Below are 22013 nucleotides of genomic sequence, written 5' to 3' on the forward strand. Positions count from 1 at the left end.
TAGCCCTTACCTCACTATACATTATTGAGTAGTAAGACAAACAATAGATTTGGAGATAGGCACACCTAGATTTATATCCCATCTCCAACACACCTGCTTTGTGAACTTTGGCAAAATTCTTAACTTCCTGGAATTTCTGTTTCTAATTTTATAATATGGGTGTAATACTTGGATGATTTTAAAAATTAACTGAGAATGTAGGGGAAAGAGCCATACACTTAGCTGCCTTGGGAACCCCAAACTGAATCCAGCATATATTTATAGTTTCATCTCCCCTTATGTTTCTGCATGTCATGCAAAAACACACCATTTCTTTCCTACTACTGTGTCTTTGTACCTATTGCTCCCTCTGCTTAGAAAAATTCTGTTTAAGAGTTGAACAGGGGCTTCCCTGGTGGCGCAGCGGTTGAGAGTCTGCCTGCCGATGCAGGGGACACGGGTTCGTGCCCCGGTCCGGGAAGATCCCACATGCCGTGGAGCGGCTGGGCCCGTGAGCCATGGCCACTGAGCCTGCGCGTCCAGAGCCTGTGCTCCGCAACGGGAGAGGCCACAACAGTGAGAGGTCCACATACCGGAAAAAAAAAAAAAGAAAAGAAAAGAAAAAAGAGTTGAACAGCATCGTGGTAATAGCCAAGGGCTGGGCATCAGTCTCGGTTCTGCCAGTTATTAGCTAGGTGACCATGGGAAGATAATTTTCCTCTTTATATCTCAGGTTTTTTTCAGATATCTGTAAAATGGGGGAAATAATGGTATCTTACTCATTGGATTATTGTGGGGATTAAATTAGCCATGTAAAGACCCAAGTTTATGCCTGGCATGTGGTAAGCACTGAAAAATTCTTAGGTATTACTCCCACTCCCATTACTACTACCTTTATTATTCCTCCAGGTGTGGTTCAGATATCACCTGCTTCCCCAATTTCCCTACACCATTATTTGCTTGCCCTCTGTGAAGTTGATGGACCACCACATGTTCTAGGCACACTCCTAGGCATATTACAGGTGTTATTTTATTCAGATACCCAATATGTTCTCAGCCACCCTCTGGGATTGATCAAATTCTTGAAGGTCAGATTCACCTTTATAAGAGGACTGAGAATCTTTGACAGTTACTATGTAAAGACTCTTTTTCCTTTCCTCTTAGAAAAATATGAAATCTACAAGTTAACTAGTAATATCCCCACTGTACAGATCGAATCTTTCGACAAACATTTTTTGAGCAATTACTAAGTGTGGGCACTATATTAAGTGCTGGGAACACTGTGGTGAACATAAATAATCCTGATCCCTGCCCACATGTAGCTATTTACATTTAAATTAATTAAATATAAATAAAGTTTAAAACTCAGATCAGCACTTGCACTAGCCATATTTTCCAAGGATTAAACAAGGAGAAATCAGATGGAGATGCTGGGGATTGAACCCAGGACCTCATACATGCAAAGCATGCGCTCTACCACTGAGCTACATCCCCATATGCTCTAGTTATGTTTTATTTGCTCAATAACTACATGTGGTTAGAGGCTATTGGGTTGGACAATGCTAATATAGAATATTTGCATCATCATGGAAAGTTCTATTGAACTAAGCTGTTCTAGAGGGGGAGGCTGACATTGATCAAATAACCATACTTAAAAATATAACTGCAATTGTGGTAAGTACTAATCAGAAAGAATACATGGTAACACAAGAGCATTTCATAGGGGGATTTGGCTTATGTGACTGAGACATGTTTGAACTAAGATGTGTTGAGTGATTGGGAGTTAGCAAAGCCTGTGGTTAGATTAATTAAAGGGATTGAAAAAAGGCTAATGGCTGGGGCATAGAGACGGAGGGAAGGTTTGGGTGAGATAAAGAGGTAGAAGGACCACAGAGGACCTTGTAGAAAGAGGATGAGAAAGCTGAGAGGCTTAGTAATTTGACTGTCTAATCAGTGATGGAACCTAGATTTGACTTAAGTCTGCTGCATAATAGATGTATATAGTCAAAGTACTTTGCCTCTGTAATTTACAGATCTCATCTTGCTCCTTTCCTCTTTGGAAATCACCAAATTTCCTCTACTAGATTATTTCTTCAGTATTGAAACATGCTATAATAACTTCCTTCTTAGACAAAATCCCATTGTTTTGTGCTTGTATAGCAAAACTCTTTGGAAGAGTTGGCTATACTTACTACCTCCTTGTCCTTTTTTTCTGTTTCTTGTTGTTTTTTTTTTTTTACCGGTACGCAGGTCTCTCACTGTTGTGGCCTTTCCCATTGCGGAGCACAGGCTCTGGATGCGCAGGCTCAGCGGCCATGGCTCACGGGCCCAGCCGCTCCGCGGCATGTGGGGTCTTCCCGGACCGGGGCACAAACCCGTGTCCCCTGCATCGGCAGGCGGACTCTCAACCGCTGCGCCACCAGGGAAGCCCTCTGTTTCTTGTTGAACCGCCTCTACTTAGGCTTTCTTTCCGCCAGTCATTTTCAGTAAAGTCAGCAATAACTTCCATGATTCAGTCCTTATCTTGCAGGTTTTCTCAGCAGCACCTGATATAATTGATCTTCCTCCTTTTCGGAGCACGTCTTCCTTGGCTTTTGATTTAACACATTCTCTTGGTTTTCCTCCTACCTCCCTTCTCAGCCTCCTTTGCTGGACCCTTCTCCGTTGCACTTTGCCAGGGCTCAGTCCTGGACTGTCTTCATTTCTCTAAATGCATTAACTTACTAGGTAATTTCATCTAGTCGCATGATGTGATGGCTGATTTTATGGTACCCAGTTGTTTGGTCAGACACCAGTCTACATGTAGCTGTGAAGGTATTTTTTAATGTGATTAACACTGAAATCAATAGACTTTTGAGTAAAGCAGATTACTCTCCATAATGTGAGTGAGCTTCCTGCAATCAGTTGAAGGCCTTAAGAGAAGAGATTGAGGTGTCCTGCAGAGGAAAGAATTGTGCCTCCAGACTGCCTTCAGACTCGAGACTGCAACATTAAGACTGCTGGAATTTCCAGCTTGCTGACCTGTTCTTTAGGTTTCAGACTTGCCAGCCACCAAATGCTGTGAGTCATTCTCTCAAAATAAATCTTTCAAACTTCCCTGGTGGTCCAGCGGCTAAGACTCCGTGCTTCCAATGCAGGGATGGCATGGGTTCTATCCCTGGTTGGGGAAGTTCTGCATGCTGCGCAGCCAGAAAAAAAAAAAGAAAAAAAGAAAGAAAGAAAAAAAATCTCTCTCTCTCTCTCTCTCAGTTTCTCTGGAAAACCCCAACATTATCTACAATGCAATATCCATGTCATTAAATACCTTTTATATTTGACTAACAATTTTTATTGTTTGACTAACAATTTTTATTTCTAGCCCTGACTTCTCCCCTGAATTCCAGATTTGCATACCAGCTACCTACTCAAAATCTCCATTTGGATAACAGTAGGTTTCTCAAACCATACTATGCATTTGTCCCAAACTATTGCTTTCCATCGCTCCCATTCCCATCTTTTCTCCTCCTCCCTGAGTATCCCCCCTTTCATCAGGGAGTGCTCCCATCTACCCAGTTGCCAAGGCCAAAACCCTGGAGTCATTGATTCTTTTCTTTCTTTTACACCCCTCGTTCCATCCATCTGTAAAACTAATTAGGTTTATCTTCAGATATATGTTCTCAACTCACTAATCCAAACCTTCATCATCTCAGCTTGGACCACCACGGTAACTTCTTGACTGGTCTGTGTTCCTCCACGCTGAGTCCCTACCTTAGTCTCTCCTCCACACAGCAGAGCAATCCTTTAAGGATACAAACTAGATCATTTCCCTCTCCTCTCTTGTGACACTTTGGCTTCTTATCACATTAAGAATGAAATCCAAATTTCTGACTATGGCCTTTGGGATCTGACCCCTGGCTACTCCTCTGACCTCACTACCTACCACTTTCTTCCTCACTCACTGAGCTGTAGACACATTGGTTCCCTTGCAGATCTGTGGACAAATCGGGCAGGCTCCCAGCTTAGGGAGCTGTTTCCTGTTTCCTCTGCTTAGAAAGATTTCCCCCTCTTAAGTCTTGCTCCTTCATCTCACTCTGGTCTCTGCTCGAGTGCCATATACTTAGATCTTTCCTGACCTCCCTACCCTACTTTATTCTCAGGGTACAAAGAATCCTTTCCAAAAAAATTTTTTTTTCGCCCTGTGAGGGGAGAAATGATGTTGGGTAGTAACTACTGGAATTGGGCATATGGGATCTTGGGAGACTTTAAAAAATGGGAACATTACAGTGTGCTTGTATGATGATGGGAATGATCAGGTAGAGAACAAGAAACTGATGATGCCAGAGAGGGAGGCTAATGGGAGGAGTGAAGTTATCGAAGGTTGAGAAGTCAAGAAAAGATGAAAATGCGCACACAAGTGGAGAGGCTGGCCTTCATTAAATCAAGAGCGAAGGCGGGGAATATGTCAGCTTGGTGGTTGAGATGGAAGTTGGTGGGACTTTGGGACTTTCCTGGACAGTCCAGTGATTAAGACTCCTTGATCCCAATACAGGGGGCACGGGTTTGTCCCTGGTGGGGGAACTAAGATCCTGCATGCCGTATGGAACAGCCGGAAAAAAAAAAATAAAAAAGGGAAATAGGTGGGAGTTCTGTCTGGTTGATTCTCTTTTCTTAAAGTAGAAAGCAGGTCATGAGCCAATGGCAAGGTGTAGGTGTTGTCGACTTAAAGAAAAACACACAACATAGAAGTTGTGAGTTTAAGTTTTATTCAGGGTCTTATTGAGGACTATAGCCCAGAGACAGCACTCAGTTATCTCTGAGGAGTTGCTCCGAAGAAGTAGGGGAGAGACCCGTTTATATATGATTTTTTTTTGGGGGGGGGCTAGGAAATACACACTGTCAAGCATACATCTTGGTAAAAGATTACTGCTAATCACAAAGAACAGATATCTCAAGTTTAAGTGCTTAGCTAAATAGGAGAAGATGCAAGAATCTGGGGTCATTAAAATTCTTCCTGAGATACGCATCTGGCTATTTAAGGGCCTGTTTATCTAAAGCACGGAGTGCTTCATCCTGTTTCCATCCTGAATTCCTCTCAGGTTGGTGGGCAACTGAATTGGGTTCCGACTTAACCCTTGTAGAACTGGGTGGTGAGTGTTGGCGAGGGGGAAATTTCCCAGTCTACCTGTCTTGAGTTCTTATATCTGGACCAATAATAAAATTGACACAAGACATTAACAGGAGAAAGAGAAACAAATTTTAATTCATGCACATGGAGATCCCATAGAAATGGTACCCAAGAAGTGGCCAAAGCAGGCAGCTTTTATACTTTTTTAGACAAAGAAACAATACATTTGTGAGGAATTGACAGGACAAAGAAACTTAGGTTTTGGGTGCCCAACTAGTGACGATTATCAGCAGAGTTTGGGCTTGGGGTAGTATATTAAAGAAGTAATGAGTTTGTTTATATAGGCTTCCTGGCCCCAAATTCCCTATCTTTTGTGTTAAGGGTGTCCTTCTACCTCTAGATGCAAGGAGTGCACATTTCACATGAGTGACTTATTTCCTATTTTCAGTGAGACAGAAAGGAGAGTCAGAGTGTCCCTCTTGCGTTGGCTGTTTCTTTTTTTTTTAAATTTATTTATTTAATTTATTTTTATTTTTGGCTATGTTTGGTCTTCGTTGCTGTGCGTGGGCTTTCTCTAGTTTCGGCGAGCGGGGGCTACTCTTCTTTGCGGCGTGCAGGCTTCTCCTTGCGGTGGCTTCTCTTGCTGAGGAGCACAGGCTCTAGGGGCGCAGGCTTCAGTAGTTGTGGCTTGCAGACTCTAGAGCACAGGCTCAGTAGTTGTGGTGCATGGGCTTAAGTCGCTCTGCAGCATGTGGGATCCTCCTGGACCAGGGCTTGAACCTGTGTCCCCTTCATTGGCAGGCAGATTCTTCACCACTGCACCACCGGGGAAGCCCTAAAGTGAAATTACTTTTAATTTCTGTGTTTTCTCCAGTAATGTTTTCTGGTTAAGTAGGGTACAGAATATGTGGACATCTAGGTTTAACAAGGGTGGCCGTTGCCAACTCAGTACAATTGAGGAGTTTGGATTTTATTTAGAGGTTCCTAGAGAACTACTGGAGGATTGCGCAGAGATCTGGGTGTCAGGAAGGTGGTTCTAGCTCAGTGTGTATGTATGAGAAAGACTTATTGAGGAATGGTAGTTTAGTGCAAGAGGACCCTTGACGGAACACCTTCATAGACCTGTTAATAGTGTCCTTAGATGACAGCTCAGGAACAGAGGGTCTTTTCCAGCATTTTCTGCATACTTACAATATATAACAGGTTCTGGGAGGGCATGATAAATCAAGCAAGGTTTTGCCTTCTCAAAACTCTCTTGGCTTTAGATGATTTGTAATTATTTTTAGGTGTTTGGGGACACAGAAGAGGGAAGGAGCGATAAACACAGGGTAGAAATCAGGCAAGCCCTCCCACAGGAGATGACATTTCAGATGAGCTTTGAGGGAGTAGGCCCTTAGGGAGGGAAGATAATTTTAGGCAGGAGGAATAACATGAACCCAGTCAAGAGATGCAAGATGTACCACTAGAACAAATGCTGCATGATGAGAAATGGGGGAGGGGGGTGTGAGTGCCAGCGAGCGGCTCTTCTTCCATTGACCAGCAACTAAATAGAACTAAGGCGTTCTATTTCCTGACAAGGGTAAGGCATCTGGGCCCTGAACTGTAGCAAGAATGGTTTGAAAGGAAAGTGAAGCTTTTTTTAACGGTGATATTTTTTTTTAACTTAAAAAATAACTACATGGAGCTGCTCTTGGGATTTGTGCTATAATCTGCTCACTTAAGAACAGTTTAAAGTTAAAATGCCTTATCTAGCCTTTTCTGGAATGCCATTAGAAAATGTTAACTATGGTAACTCGGACCTGTCTGTCCCAGAAGGCTCTTAGAAGTCAACCCTTCTCACTTGCTTTTAGCACATTAAGTTAAATGATTTTAAAGTCCCTCTGTATCCTAAGACATGCTTTTGCAATAAACTGTAGCTTCTATAGATGTTTAAGAATGTGGAGTTATGACGCCAACTCATGGGTTGTTTTGTGTAGATTAAATGAAAGAAGGCATGTAAACTGGTTAGTACAAAGCTTGGCACAGCAGCTGGGAGTAAATGGTAAGTTCTCTGCCTTAATCCCAGCTGTCTTTCCTTCACATTTTTTCATTCTTTGCTTCCTAAGTCATCTTGTTTCCTGAACACCTATGTGCTAGACCCATCTTCTCTTCTAAGGACCCCAGAATCAGGTTAGGCACTCACATAAATAACCACCAAACAGAGTGTCAGTTTAGCACCTTGTAGGGGAACAAAACTTTCCACCCCCAAATGTGTCTCTTTGGTTTGAGGATGATTTGGGGCTGATTATTTTTAAGAAACAAAACCTCAGGAAGAACTTTCTACCTTCTGCCCTTAACCGCCTAAAGGGCCTATTCAGGAAGAACAACTATCACCATAGAAAACTAAAGTATACCATGAACTAGGTGTGGTAGACTAGGGGCACTCAGCAAGGCCTGTTTGATCAAAGTCCTCTCTGGGTCCCATTGTGTTTGCAGAGGGTTTTTTCCCTCCCTCACAATGTGTAGAGTGTGTGTGAGTGTGTGTGTGTGTGTGTGAACGCGTTCTGAAACTGAGAGGCTGCAACAAGCCTCTGCCTTGCACCTGGGAGGGGACTCAAAAGGAGCAAATTGTGGCTTCACGGAGCCTTTAGAAACCAGCAACCTGAGCGTGTTTCAGTCTGGCAGTATCCAGACAAAGAAGTGGGAAAGACATTCATTTATTTATTTCTTCATCAAATATTCATAGCCACCTGCTAGCACAAGGTGCTGAGTAAGAATATGAGTAAGAGCAGGGAAGTATGAGGGAGTGTGGCTCACTCGGGTGGCTGGCTGCAGGTGCCGGGCATGGCTGGAGTTAAATATATGCAGTTTTCCTTCAACAACATGACGAACCAAAATCTGAGTGGGATAAGGAGGAAGTACTATAAAGCGAAGTTATGTGTTGGTGAAAATTTGTCACTTCTTTTCAGAATTAGTCAGGATGGACTAGAAGTTTTTTTTTTTTTTAAAGCCTAATCGCTTCCTTTAGGGAATCACCAGACTGACTAATCCATTACTTTAGGGCAGTAGGTCGCAAACTGCTGTTCACTAAAATCATCCAGGGAGTTTTAAAAACCTCAGATGGCCAGGTCGCAAGCAATACCAATTACATCAGAATGTCTGCGGGTGGGAGCCAGGCGGCAGCGTTTTTGAAGATCCTCGCATGATTACAATCAGTAGCAAAGTTCGGGAGTCACTGCCCGAGGGCATAGTCCAGTTTTGTTCAATTAAGGCACACTCTTGGTTCCGGTTCCAAATATTTCTTAAATTGTTTTTGCTCCTTTCTTGGGTTGGGGGCGCTGTGAGCAGGAAGAGGATATGCTGTCACCCAATTAGGAGATCCCACTTTGCTAAGCGCATCAGCCTAGTTGCCAGTGCTGCACGAAGAGTGGGTTTTTGCTTTGTCATTCTGACTCTGGCGGTTTGCCCGCCCATTCAGAGGAGGGCGCGGCTTCTCGGAGCTACTGGGAACCCGCAGCCTTTCCTCCTCAGTTTGCTTCAGTCCCGCATTGCACCGGAGCGGCAGGTGCTGGGACGTCTGAAGGAGCGCCTGGTGCCCAAGGACTCGTGTTCGTGTAAGCTTCGGGTTTACTGAAAACGGAGGAAGCCCCAAGCCCCTGGGCTGTGAACACTCTGGGCCGAGAGCATCCTCCTGCCGGGTGCCTTGTGGATGCAGGGGAAGGGGAGACGTTTGAATGCGTGTCTGAGTAGGGCCGAGGCTTCTCTTAAGTCGGGTGAGCTTCTTGGCGGTGCTCATTGTTTCGCCCGGGTCGGTGAAAGCTTGGCGTGTTGGTAGGTGAGACCGGCCCCCTGTCGGCTGGTGGTTTCCTGTCTCCAGCTCTTCTTTATAGAGACGGTTTGCAGAATATCGGAGAAAATAGTTTCTGTATCATTTCTTAATGCACGAGTCTTGAAATGTAGGTGATAATATGATGAATAGATTGACAGAGCCTTGTCAGCATTAAGCGAGTATAACGATTAAAGGATGCCTTTCGAGGAATTTTCACACCACTGAATCCTCAGAAATTGTGAGAGATTGGCAAATCACGTGTGTCTTCGTGTGTTCAAGTGGGGAGACCAAGGCTTAGACTCCTGTGACTTTCCCTAGGCTGTTAAAGGAGACAACTAAGAGGAACCGGCGCTTATCTCACTGTATCAGGCAGTACAGGGTAGGGGTTAAAGGCTACACTGCACTGCCTGGTTTGAATCCTGGCTCTGCTGTTGACTAGCTGCTTGAATTTGGGTAGGGAAGCTTTTCTGTGCCTCAGTTTCCCTATTGGTGAAATGGACCTGATTGGACCTACTTCAACAGGGTAGTTATGAAGATTAAGTGTTAACATATGCAAAGCACTACAGAATCGTTAGCTGCTATTATTATTGTTATTGTCAAACAGCTATACTTTGGGGGCTGGTGTGGTTTTTGTCTCATGAATGGACCTGATGTCAGTATAACTAGAGTCTATTTTTAATTCTCACTGACTCATTCTTTACCTGAGTTCGCCCGTTTGTAAAATTGGACCATTTGCACCAAGCATGTCATTTAGGGTGTTGCTGTATTATTTCAAGGTTCTCTAATAAAAGCACCCCAAGTGGGCAGTGTTCTTAATTTTGCCTCGAGGTTTCAAATTTCAGAGAAACTTTGGAAGTTGGTTTTTTGGCATTCTGTGTATACGATGCAGAGTTCAAAGGAAGATTAAGTTGGGAGGTGTTAGTTGGCCTCGAGGCCATGTTTCCAGCCCGCGTGTAGGTGCGCCGGTCCGGGACCCGAGCTGGTGGCCGGCCTTAGTCAAGGTCAGGGCCGGGGCTGGGGCCTGGGCTGTCGCCCGGGCGAGTGCAGTTTGGGACGCGGAAGCCCCGCCCCCGCCGCGCACTTCCCGCCACGGCCCCGGGCGGAAAGACTGACCGGATCCGCTCTGCTTTTGCGCCCCAGAGAACGGGCGGGGCCTCGAGGGAGCGCTCTGCGAACTGACCTTGAAAACCGACATACCCGTTGTGTTTGTGAAACGGAGAAAGCTAGGCGGCCATGGTCCAACCCTGAAGGTAGGTAGGGGACCTTAACGTCTCTTTTGCCGCCTGAACTGCAAACGAGCTCATCGATCCGGCCGTGGTCTCAAAGCCAGGGTGATTGTGAGCGAACCTCCAACCGGAGCACATCCTTAGAAAACGACAAAGAAACGTGGGGGCCAGCTCACGTGTTAATCGACGTGGATGAGACACACATTTCAGAAGTGGGAAGCGTGGAAGGGCAGACGGCCTATTTTCTTCTTTTAAATAGGTTTTTTAAAGTGTCCTTTTTCTTTCCTTCCCAGTAAATCCAAATAACAAAATTTTTTAGCAGCAGTGTAAACTGCTGAAAGTGAGTCGTTTAGAGAAGTACTGAGAAAAGTGGGTCAAGAAATGCTTTATCTTTGTCCGTCCCTATCGTCTTCCTCTTTAATTCTCAGGGAGGGAAACCCAGAAACCCCAGGCTCAGGGGAGAGCAACCAGCAAGCTCCTAGAGTAAGTTCATTTCCCTTCAGGTATCTCTTTTCTAGCCCAGAGTTAACAACTGGGTAGAGGGAAATAAGAGAAATAAATCTTTCCTTTGGGTGGTGGTGAGTGTGGTGGCGTCCTCCCTTAGGACCATCCACTGAGGGGTGGATGGGTCATGGCCTGCCATACAGGCAAGATGCTGGGAGGCTGGATGGGTCATGACCTGCCATACAGGCAAGATGCTGGGAGGTTGGGTGCACATTTGGGGGAGATATGCAACGTGGATGACCAGGTTAGAAAGCCTTAGAATCCTATCACCTTGATATAGCTTTAACTTTTGCTGATTTTTTTGTCCTCCTTGTCTGTATCAATGTAATGTTTAAGAAATGGATCTTATACTTGAACATTGCCTCTTAGAAGTAAGCCTGAGGCCTCAGTTAAATGTAACAATGTATTTAGATGTGTGTGTGTTTAGGAAGGTTATAACAATTTGTATTTTTATTTACTACCTTTTCTTTTAAAAGAATCTTATTTATTACCTTTTTGAAGAATGGGTATAAGAAATGGAGATAGACTTCAAAGACAAATAGTAAACTAATGGAAAATAATTAATGGAGATTAAGGCTTTTAGCTTGGTATAAAATACACTGTGTTACTCAAGACCTTTAGTTTGCAAGTAAAATGAGACAAAGTCCTGTTAATATTCTTTCCTGTCTGATCTTTTCTCTGCCTGTGTCATAAATTTGTACTTAAAAAGCTGTATAGGCATTTGATCTTTATATAAATTCTACACATGGTCCTAGTTTTAACACCAGTGGGAGTAAAAAGTAAAATCACTTTTTTATAAGCTTTGCACCTACTTTATTGGTAAGATCTGATATTCTCAATTCTATATGATCATAGTTAATTTCAGACATTTAGTGAGGTGCGATGCCATGCATGAAAAGCCTACCACCAAGTTATAATTAAATTTTAAAAAATGAACATCTCTTTTAAGTAAACTTACCACTCTCCTTTGTATCATTTGATATATTTTTGGTTTTTAATGAGTACTAAGATATGGAAGAAGACACAACAAGGTAAGGCTACTGCTTTGAAATGTTTGTGAATTTCTAGATAATTGTTACCCACGTTTGGAACTAAATGGTAGGTCTTGAAATTCTTTAGGGAACATTGGGTTTGAGTGGAGAAAGGCATTTATTTAGTGGAGAGTTGAGTGCTTATAGAATTAGTGTTATAATCCTGAAGTCCACACCTTAAAAAAGCTTAAGATTTCCTGCTTTAGTTGCAACCTAAATAATGGAGAGGGAGGGAGCTCGTTAAAACATGTGCTTTTCTTTTCTCCTCTTAATATTGTTTCTTCCTTTGTCTTCCTTTCTCCTCAATAAATAGCAGCAGCAGCAAAACCTACCTTGTTTTCACAGTGTGCTATGGGAGACCAGGGAGTACAGCCCTACTCCAAGGAACTGATACATTTAGATGACTACCTACAGGATGAAGGCTTTAGTGCCTTTCAAAAAACTGTAGACTATGGACCACCTGCACAGAGTCCCCTGGAGTGCTTGTTAAACACACATGCTTGGGCTTTACCCGAGATCTTGTTCACTGAACCCTCTGGAAGGGGCTAGGTTCTGCCTTTAAATTTATTTTAAACAAGCCTCCTCAGGTAATTCTTATGATAAATATCACGTTTGAGACTTACTTTAATGTATAAAGTAGTTTGGTCACGATTAGTTGCTAAATAATTAGAATCGAGGAAAACCAAACAAAAGATTACTATTTAATACCTAAAAGGTGTTAGTTAGAAGATGGCAAATAGTAACTCAACAGGCAAGTAACACTTCCTACCTGAATAGAAAAATGGGGAACTGTGCTATCTGTGGTCAGGGCTTGTGTGTCCACGTGTGAAATTAGCACTAGCTAGCTACTAAATTCTAAGAACTATGAATATAGTTCCTGTTGCACAAAGACATACGGCTTTCATAAACATTGTAGTTCTTAAGAGCAAGCTTGCAAATTTTCCTACAGGGACTCTTTCTTATATGTAAATCAGTGTCTCCAGGATGCCAGAGTTTTGAAACCACTCATATAAAATGAATGCCTGTCGGTGGTATTGAGAGGTAAAGCAAAGTGAGTGAAAGAGTGCTTATTGGAACACAAAGTGCCAGACATAGTTAAGCCTTCAGTAGTTTGAGATAATAATCTTGGGAGATTAAGACTAAAACTTGCAACATGGGACTTAATTTCTTCCAAGACGGACACAAAGTGGTGCATGATTAACATCCAAGGGAATTATGGAGCCAGTGTGGGAGGAGCTCCGAGGTGATGGTGTTGTGGTCAGGCTGGGAGCCCCCCACGTTCTGGGCCCGGGGTAGGCACTGAAACAGGCAGGTCTCCTTTCAAGCCTAACTTCTAAAAGTTACCAGAAACCAGACTCCTAACTGAATAGACATCGGGAAATGAGTGGTAACTTAATAACTCTGACCATTCCCTTTCTTTCTTAATACTCTACCAAAATGGGCAGAAAACTTGATTCTCTTCTCAGATAATCCCTTCCGGGGAGATTAGTAGTGTATGTGCTTTTTGGCCTAGTTAAGGTTGAGGCCTAAGGAGAATTGAAGGACTGCTTTGACTCTGGTTTATTTAAGAAGGTAAGAGTAAGGACTAACAGTGTTTACAAGAGGCATGGATTGTTAGTACAATAAATTTGTTTGGTGCTGATTATATAGTAAAATTTTTACTAGCTGTGAATGCATGGTGAGACCCAGTGCCTTCTCCCACTTTAACCAGGTGACAGCACAAGCCTCTTCTTTGCTGTCTGTCAGTCCTTGTACAGTGGTGTCACTCTTCTGGTCCAGGCTTTGGATTTCCTCTCACCTTTCCTGTCTGTTCATTTACCAGGGCCTGATGGTTTCCCACACAGGTGCCTACTTCTTCTATTAACTTTTTGCCCAGGCTACTTCAGGTACTGTTGCCTCCTACCTAAACGGTCTCTAACTGGCTGCCCACTTTTGACCTCCCTGTCCTTGCAGTCCATCTGCTGCAGAACCATCTTCCTGATTGCTTCTTTGCTGCCCCCAGATCTGCATCCAGAATGAGTATATATTTCTTAACTTGGTTTTCTGTGTCCTCCAGGGTCTGGCCCCAACCTGCTTTTCTGGTGATCTCGTGCTCTGCCCCCGTTTATCTCTACTGGAAGCTCGTGGGAATACTGTTGGAGCTGTGGTCCCTAAAATTTCCCTCCTTTGTTCTGTTCTTCATTTTCTTTCTCGACTTTTCTTCCTGCTCAGACCCACTTTTCCAACTGCCTACCTGTGTCAGAGTACAAGGCCAGATTTGCCTGTTTCTCCCTCCTCCGCTCCCGCAGCACTCCCGCAAATCCCTGTCCCTGGGAAAGGAGTCGTCCTGCCAATATCAGAAGTGAAGAGTTAGACTTATTCCTTGTGCCTGGGATTCTAGATCTGCCTTAGAGCTCATCAGAAATTTAAATGAATGTCTGTCAATGATAGCAGCTACCATTTATTGAATGTCTGTTGTGTGATAGCCCCTAAATGCTGTGGTACCTAGTTGACCGAAATCCTCCCAGGAGTAGTCCTGTGAAGGAGGTGGTGTGATCCAGTTTTACAGATGAGCAAATGGAGGCCCTCAGAACTTAAGGAGTATGCCCCGGTGACACAGCTAATAAAGCAGCAGAGCCAGGATGGAGCGCAGGCCTGTCTGTAAAGTTCACTCTGGTGTTCTCACACTTCTGGCACTTGGCTCTGTGTTATCGCTATTGGGATGCGTGCCTGATCTCCCTGGTGTGATTGTGCGCTCATGATTCATGGCTGAGCCCATGCAAATCTTGGTATTCCTAGCATAGCTCTGGCAAATTGGCGTTTGTGCATAGCATGCTTGCTGAGTGGAACTGCATTCCTCTGTGCCTGCTAAATTATACCCTCCTTTAGAAAAGTGTCAGGAGGTAGCTAACATCCTCCTTTAGGATGAAAATGGTTTATCTTTGTATCTTCCATGTGTTATTTTAACACCTAGTATGCACTCAGTAAATACCTGTGGAATGAATGGTTGATGGTAGGGCCACAGGACTGACTTCAGTGAGGGATTTAGCTACAAGGTGTCTGATTTGGTGAAAGTGGACTGTCTCCGTTAGCGATTAAGCCCTAAGTATAATAGTTCAGGAGAGGTTCTAGGCAGCATATAAAGCAGTTCAGACTTTTAAAAGAGCTGTATGATAGCGGCATTGGCCAGCTTGTGTAGCTGTGTCAGGTCAGTTGAGAAGAAAGTCACATTATGTCTGTTTAGCTACTGTTTACTGAGCCCCTGTGTTCTCGATGTTGAGCTAGGCTCTGTCTTTGTTATCTCTAACTCAAGTCTGTAGGGCAATGTATATATTTTAAAATACCTTTGTCAACAGATGTTTGTATATGATTTTTTACAAAGAGTCGTGGCCGCTCTGTATGACAGAGAAGACGTCGGATAGAAGACATTTACAAAAGAGGAAACTCAAACTCCGAAGAAAGCACTACTTTTGATTTTAACCCAGAGCTCCAGAGCTGAGCTTTTTCAAGGCTGCCTCCTTTAGAAGCCGAATACCCAGTGCTTTCCTACCCTTAGTCTATCAGAATGATGCTCCTGATCATTGCTGACTTCTGAGGTGTCCCAGGAGAGTTGGTAATGGCTCTTACAAGGGGAAGGGTTCTCTATTCTCATCTCACACCCTTGTTTATGTTACTTCTTCAGGCTTGGCAAATCAGCCAGCACTTGGTTTTCTGAAGTGTCAGTTAAATATATGACTTTCAACCACAGAGCAAGGGCGGAGGTTTTATATACTCTAAAGTATTTCAGTGGCAGGTCCAAACTATTTTGTGGGGCTTGACTGTCATTTTATCTTTTACTTCAACTAACAGCAAAGCCTTCTTATTTGAATAGAACAGTTATTCAAAGCCTCTTTCAGATACCAGGTGTTTACAAAGAATCTGCTGAAGTCCAAGGAGCTATTTATGAGAAAAATATACATAAAGAATTGTGCTGGAATTCCCCGGCAGTCCAGTGGTTAGGACTCTGGGCTTGCATTGCAGCGGGCACAGGTTCGATCCCTGGTCAAGGAATTAAGATCCCACATGCCACGTGGCACAGCCAAAAAAAAAAAAAAATTCTATGCCATTTAACTGACATTAGAATTTAAATAAACCCACACTGATTAATTTTAATAAATTTTCCAAAAAAAAAAGAAAGGAATTTTGCATATAATCTCAGACTCTTCATGGCCCTGATTCAGAATTTCTAGTAGAGTGGTTTACCCTTCAAAGTGCTATACACAGTTCCATTAGTTGAAGCTCTAGTAGGTTTTTAAATTTTATATGACAAATTTCTTTTCACTGGTATTATTATAGTGAGATATACTTCTCTGTCTTCTTTATGGATATTTAGCCTTTAAAATATTTTTCTGTTCCTAAAACAACATCCCAGGAGTGAAGCTACTGGTTTGTATACACTTTTTTTTTTTTCCTATTTAGTGTCTTAATGTTTATTAATCACTTGCTATCTTTGGGATAACTGAAGATTTAAGTACCTGTTCAATAGTTGAAACTATTGTCAGATCTATCACGTAATTCTCATTCATTCAATACTTACAGTAACTTTATGATGTGAGTACTAGTATTCTCATCTTACAAATGAGGAGGCTGGAGGCTGACAGGTTAAGCAACCTAAAGTAGTGCTAATAGCTAATAGGTCATGATTGGAACCCAGGTTTGCCTCCTTCCACTGTCCATGGTCTTTTCAGAAACTCGTTTAAAAAACACAGATATCTGCCTTGATCATTGGAAAGTTTACCTTTAATACTGAAAAGCCAAACAAAGCAAAAATATACACACACAAACATAACCTTAAAGGAAATTCGGATGAAAGAGAACATATACCTACCATCCAGCTACTCCAGCAAATCAAGCTAGGCCTTCATCACATCTCTTCACAGCTCAGTATTAAATCAATACCCTGGCAGGATGAGGGGAGAAAAACTGCTGGGAAAGGAGGAACAGAAAAGTGTCAGGAGGTAGCTAACAGCAGGATAAGCATATCTTTTAGAGTGCGGGACTCAAACCTGACTGGTTCTTGGCTTTGGCTCAGAAGTCTCTTAAATATCTGTTCGTTGTAGATTAATCAGGCAGTAAAACCCCACTGGAAAAGATAGTGGGTCCTATGTGACTTTTAAAATTTGACCATAGAGAGACCCATAACCTGTAACATTCATCCGTACCACCATGTTTGTGTTGAACACTAGGGGTTGTGGGAAGGAGCTTAAGAATGCTTGGAATGAATGAATCTGAACTCCTAGCAAAGGGACTGAATAATAATACTGGAGAAAAAAACTGAAGAAAAGAAGAAAGGAAATGGAGACCCTATGGAGCCTTTAGCAGCAACTCCTGAAAGAGAAAAAGGGGGAAGAGGGAAGCTAAATTATTTTGGAGGCCAAGTTGTGTGTTAAGGGACCTGAACTAGTCTTACTGCAAGAAGAAGGTAGACTTCAGTGAATTCTTTGAAGTACTCGCACTTTTTGCCTTCTGTTAAGAGTCACAGAGAAGTTTACTGGTATAACAAATTATGTATTGCTGTGCATTCTTTTTAAGCTGCATTTATATAATTATTACTAGTAATTGGACCTCGGGTTGGAAAATCACCGTTTAGTAACTTAAGGATTCACAAGTGCAGAAATCCCATTCTTCAAATGATCAGGGAAAATCATTAGGTTTGAGATTTTTATTTTGTAGACACATCTAAACTTTGCACTCTAGAGGCAGATTTTAAAAGGCAGAGTATAATGCAAGTATGACTTTCTAAGGATGACCTAAGTTACATGTTACCAAGGTTCTTATGAGCAGGGATCTAGCAGAGAATAAATTCAGCACTGAAAATCACAACTTAGTAATGTGATGCTGGTCTTGATGTGTGCTGTTGCTCTGAGCAAGTTGTGTGGGCTGTTATCTCCTGTGACATCCCTATAAGTGATACATCAGTAATACTTTATAAGTAGGTTGGGAAAATTAATTTATTTTTCCAAGGCATTTAAAAATTGTTTGAAGAAAGGCTCTGTATGGAGCAAATTGGTGTCAGTCTGTTTTCCATCCTCTGAGCCAGGAGAAAATAGGCACCTTAGGGTGGGAAGGTTGGCTTATCTTTCAGAGTTCTTTTATAAATCACTTTTATTGAATTTGAAATGGATATCGGAAGCTCCCAAGAATATGGTTAACTATAAAAGCAGACTGTTTTGGACTTGGAACTATGTGTTTTCATCAAAGATTTAAGACGGGTAAGTATTAGTTTGTAATTGGCCAGACTTGGGGGTAAAATATGGCCCTTTGATGGTCCTGGTCCCCAGCTTTGTTTTTCTCTTGCTTTTTCTTCATTTCAGAGAAGAGGTAAGGCTGACTTTCTGAAAAGCAGTCAACTTTACTTTTTTTTTTTAATTAATTTATTTTTGGCTGCGTTGGGTCTTTGTTGCTGCGCGCGGGCTTTCTCTAGTTGTGGTGAGCGGAGGCTACTCTTTGTTGCGGTGCACAGGCTTCTTGTTGCGGTGGCTTCTCTTGTGGAGCACAGGCTCTAGGCACGTGGGCTCAGTAGTTGTGGCTCGCGGGCTCTAGAGCACAGGCTCAGTAGTTGTGGCGCATGGGCTTAGTTGCTCCGCGGCATGTGGGATTTTCCCGGACTAGGGCTCGAACCCGTGTCCCCTGCATTGGCAGGCAGATTCTTAACCACTGCACGACCAGGGAAGTCCCAACTTATTGTCAGTGTGTAAGATCTATTTCTTCCATTAATCTGTGAAATCTTTTGCTTCAAATAAGTTGGCAATAGGTACTGGAACAAAGGTTTTCATCTACGCTTACACTTTCAAGTGTGCATACTCAAATGCCTCCATGTGAAAATAGCTTTGCTTGGAAAATTTATAACCAAATTCTTGCTTTAGGGAAGCTAACAGTCTAATAGGGCAGGGTAATGTATATGCACAAGTAACAGTACTGCATGCTGTTTTTGAAAAATGCATGTTTCTTTCTGAATTTTAACCCCTACTTAAAAAGAATAATGGTGAACGAAGAGTAATGTAACTATTTTGAAGTAACTTAACATGAGGCTTGGCTGTTCATGTATTTGCAAGAAACTTTATGCTAATGTCAAAGAAAAATGAACCAGTGTAGGGCTTCCCTGGTGGCGCAGTGGTTGTGAGTCCGCCTGCCGATGCAGGGGACACGGGTTCGTTACCCGGTCCGGGAAGATCCCACATGCCGCGGAGCGGCTGGTCCCGTGAGCCATGGCCGCTGAGCCTGCGCGTCCGGAGCCTGTGCGCCACAACGGGAGAGGCCACAACAGTGAGAGGCCCGCGTACCACAAAAAAAATGAATAAATAAAAATAAAAAAAATAAAAATAAAGAACCAGTGTAGATGCATAGGAAGGAAGGTAGGGCCAATATACTTCCTGGTGCCTTGAAACCAGAGCTTCAGATGCAATGTGGTGGTCTCTCTCCCTCTTTTCCTCTCTCCTTCCCCTCTTGTGACTGATGAGCTAAGCCCTTTCTCCAACTGTATGTGATTTCCTAGTGAACTGGGGGGTGTATTTTTCCAACATACATTAGTCACCCGACTTACAGCATTCACATTCATATCCTTATAACAGATTGTGTCTAAAATCTTCACAGATTTCTCACCTTTTAGGGTTCAGATTTACTACCCACTCGGAGTCTGTGACCCTTACTTTTGGCAAGCCTCCGAACAGCTCTTTGATGGAGACCCTGTCCACTTTATTCTTGTGCCCTTGGGTGGCGCAGCACCAGAGATCGCTTTGCGTAACGCTGGGGGACGGGGGGCGGGGGTGGGAGTGGGGTAGGGTAGTGCACCTTCGCGCATGCGCCAGTCCGGACCCTGGTTTACCTGGTGACCCCGCCCCCCACTGGGGTAGGTTAGAGAGGATTTGGCTTTTGAAGGTTTTGAGGGCCCGCCTAGGTAATTAACACAATTTACATTAGTATAATGAAGACGGAGTTCCGAGCAACCACCTTGCAAATGGACCCTGAGAGTTCAGCCTATCTGTAATGGAGATACCGCAGGCCACGATCTTTGGCTTTGTGAGCAGTTTATAATTTAGCCAGATTTAGTTTCCCCCCCTAAAAAGTCTTTTAATCACAGAGCGAAAAAGCGCTGCCGCAACATGTGACAGCAAATGTTTTAAAGCACGGGACGTTTGGTCCCCCATAATTTTGTCATAAGATTGTCCAAGCGTTTCTTTGAAAGCTAGAGGACACTGCCAGTAAACGCCAAAATAGTAGCTGTCGCTTGAACCGAGCGGTGTTACTCTAGGGTGGGGGTGGGACCCATTCTCGCGCGCCTTCTGCGCCGGCCGGGGGCTTGTTTGCGAACACTGAGGGGTCTGGGCTCCGCGGGGCGGGACCGCTGGGAGGCGGGGCGAGCCGGGCGCGGGGCCGGCGGGACTCCGCTAGTGCGCATGGTCAGGCGTCCTTCTCCGCTCCGGCTGACCCCTTGTTTCCGCCGTTGGCCGAAACACTGCGAAGGCCGTTACCTGAGCGCTACCGGTCGCCGACATGGCTGAGGAAAAAGATTGCTTGAGGGGAGACGTAGAGAAGGGCGAGGAGCCGGTGGTGACCATTACCGATGGTGCGTACTCTGGGAAGCAGGCGGCGGAGGAGCCGATGAAGGTGGAAGCGGAGGCGGGGGCTGATGCCTGCTCTGACGACCTCAGCTGTGGGGAGGCCGACATCGACCCAAGCCTGCTGGAGCTGGTTGATGAGGAGAAATGCCGGAGTATCCGCAAGCAGTACCGGCAGCTCATCTATAACGTCCAGCAGAACCGTGATGACATAGTGAACACGACGAGCGAGTCCTTAACCGAGGCTCTCGAAGAAGCCAATGTCCTGTTTGATGCAGTGAGTCGAACGAGAGAAGCGGCCCTCGACGCTCAGTTTCTTGTTTTGGCTTCTGATTTGGGTAAAGAAAAAGCAAAGCAGCTAAACTCTGACATGAGCCTTTTTAATCAGGTGGCATTTTGTGATTTTCTGCTTATATTTGTGGGTCTAAACTGGATGGAAGATGATGGACGTGATGCGCTGAGTGACTGTGATGATAATATAGTTCGCTCTTTTTGGGAGACAGTACAAAAGGAAGCAACGTCGTGGATGCTGCAAGCTGAAACATTCCACTTTATATTCGGTTCATTCAAATCAGAGCCTTCCGCGCGGAAGCCCCGACTTGAGCACCGGAAAAGAGTTCACAGAATGGAAGAAAACGGGGATATGCCTACAAAGCTGAGGAAGCTGGACCTGAGTAGTAATCAAGAAGCGACAGAGAAAGAAGTAGAAAGAATCTTGGGATTGTTGCAAACGTACTTTCAGAAGTATCCTGATACTCCCGTGTCCTATTTTGAGTTTGTGATTGACCCAAACTCTTTCTCTCGTACTGTGGAGAATATATTTTATGTTTCTTTCATTATAAGGGATGGTTTTGCAAGAATAAGGCTTGACCATGACAGGCTGCCAATATTGGAGCCCATTAATATTAACCATGTGGGTGAGGGGAATGATTCCAGTTCCCATTGCAGGAAACAAGGAGTTATATCTTTGAGTTTACAGGACTGGAAAAATATTGTGGCAACTTTTGAAATTTCAGAGGCCATGATCACAAACTCGTACTAAAGGTTTTTGTTCTTAGTGTAGGAGACATTTTGTGGCTTTTCTTAAGCATCTCAAAATGGAGAGTAAAATCCAAACAGAAACACATATTGTATCTCTTGTAAAGTGAAAAAGTATTTTCAAGAACATCAGAAATTTGTTTCACTGTGCAGTGTATTTTTCTTGGTAGTTTATAAAGTTGTCATGATCTTCTGTTGCTAAAAAAATCTCACTGGCATGTTCATGGGAAAATTATTTTGAATGCTTCTTAAGACTTTAATAATAAAAGTCAGTTCTGAATTCCATAAATTAAAAGGTATTTGATAATTTTCCCAAAAAAATTAGTTATGGTGCTCTGTGATACTTACTGCCTTGCTTCCTCCGCTCCAGGGAACCACAGGAATCCCAAATGGGGCTCTTGACCAGGTTGGGGAGAAGAGTGGGTGGAAAAACTGGTCAAGGAAGACTTTCTGTAGGGCAGAGCCTAAGTGACGTTAATACTGTAAGAAAAAAAAAAATTCAGATGCCATGCTTCATTGCAAAGAAGACTCAGAAAGATTAATGAGTGGGTATCCATATTTGAAATAATTTCTCCTGCAATTGGACTCAACAAAAGTAGAATATCTCTACTGTAGTAGGTGAGCCATCAACTAAGTGCTGAAAGGCAAGCAGGAATTGGTCAAAGGTAAAGAAGGTAGTCTCGCAGAGAAATATGGAGGCCAAATACATGGAATTGTGAGAAGTTATGGCTCCAGAGAGACCTGTAA

At 43.4% G+C, this 22013-nt stretch overlaps 2 protein-coding genes and 1 non-coding gene across 5 annotated transcripts in view; 2 read left to right on the forward strand and 1 right to left on the reverse strand.

The window, feature by feature from the left end:
* Positions 1–1401: 1401 nt before the first annotated feature.
* TRNAA-UGC (transfer RNA alanine (anticodon UGC)) lies at positions 1402–1473 on the reverse strand. Its single transcript has one exon. It is a non-coding gene; the product is annotated as a tRNA-Ala (tRNA).
* A 7078-nt stretch (positions 1474–8551) lies between these two features.
* The window catches only part of TXNRD1 (thioredoxin reductase 1), a 71470-nt gene continuing 58008 nt past the window's right edge, over positions 8552–22013 (forward strand). Inside the window, exon 1 of one of the 3 annotated variants that reach the window (XM_027107401.1) lies at positions 8552–8676. The gene's annotated coding sequence lies outside the window, so the exon portion shown is untranslated. The other 2 variants (XM_027107402.1, XM_027107403.1) reach the window with 2 other exon arrangements.
* EID3 (EP300 interacting inhibitor of differentiation 3) lies at positions 18896–21404 on the forward strand. Its single transcript, XM_027107404.1, has one exon. The coding sequence runs from the start codon at positions 20164–20166 to the stop codon at positions 21268–21270; it is 1107 nt and encodes a 368-aa protein (XP_026963205.1). The 5' UTR covers positions 18896–20163; the 3' UTR covers positions 21271–21404.

Source organism: Aethalodelphis obliquidens, unplaced genomic scaffold (genome assembly GCF_003676395.1).
Source record: "Aethalodelphis obliquidens isolate GAN/ISIS:26980383/991018 unplaced genomic scaffold, ASM367639v1 scaffold8, whole genome shotgun sequence".
NCBI classification, from domain to species: domain Eukaryota; kingdom Metazoa; phylum Chordata; class Mammalia; order Artiodactyla; family Delphinidae; genus Aethalodelphis; species Aethalodelphis obliquidens.

Coding starts and splice junctions, on each gene's coding strand:
- EID3 (XM_027107404.1), top strand. CDS start 20,164: ATGGCTGAGGAAAAAGATTGCTTGAGGGGAGACGTAGAGAAGGGCGAG.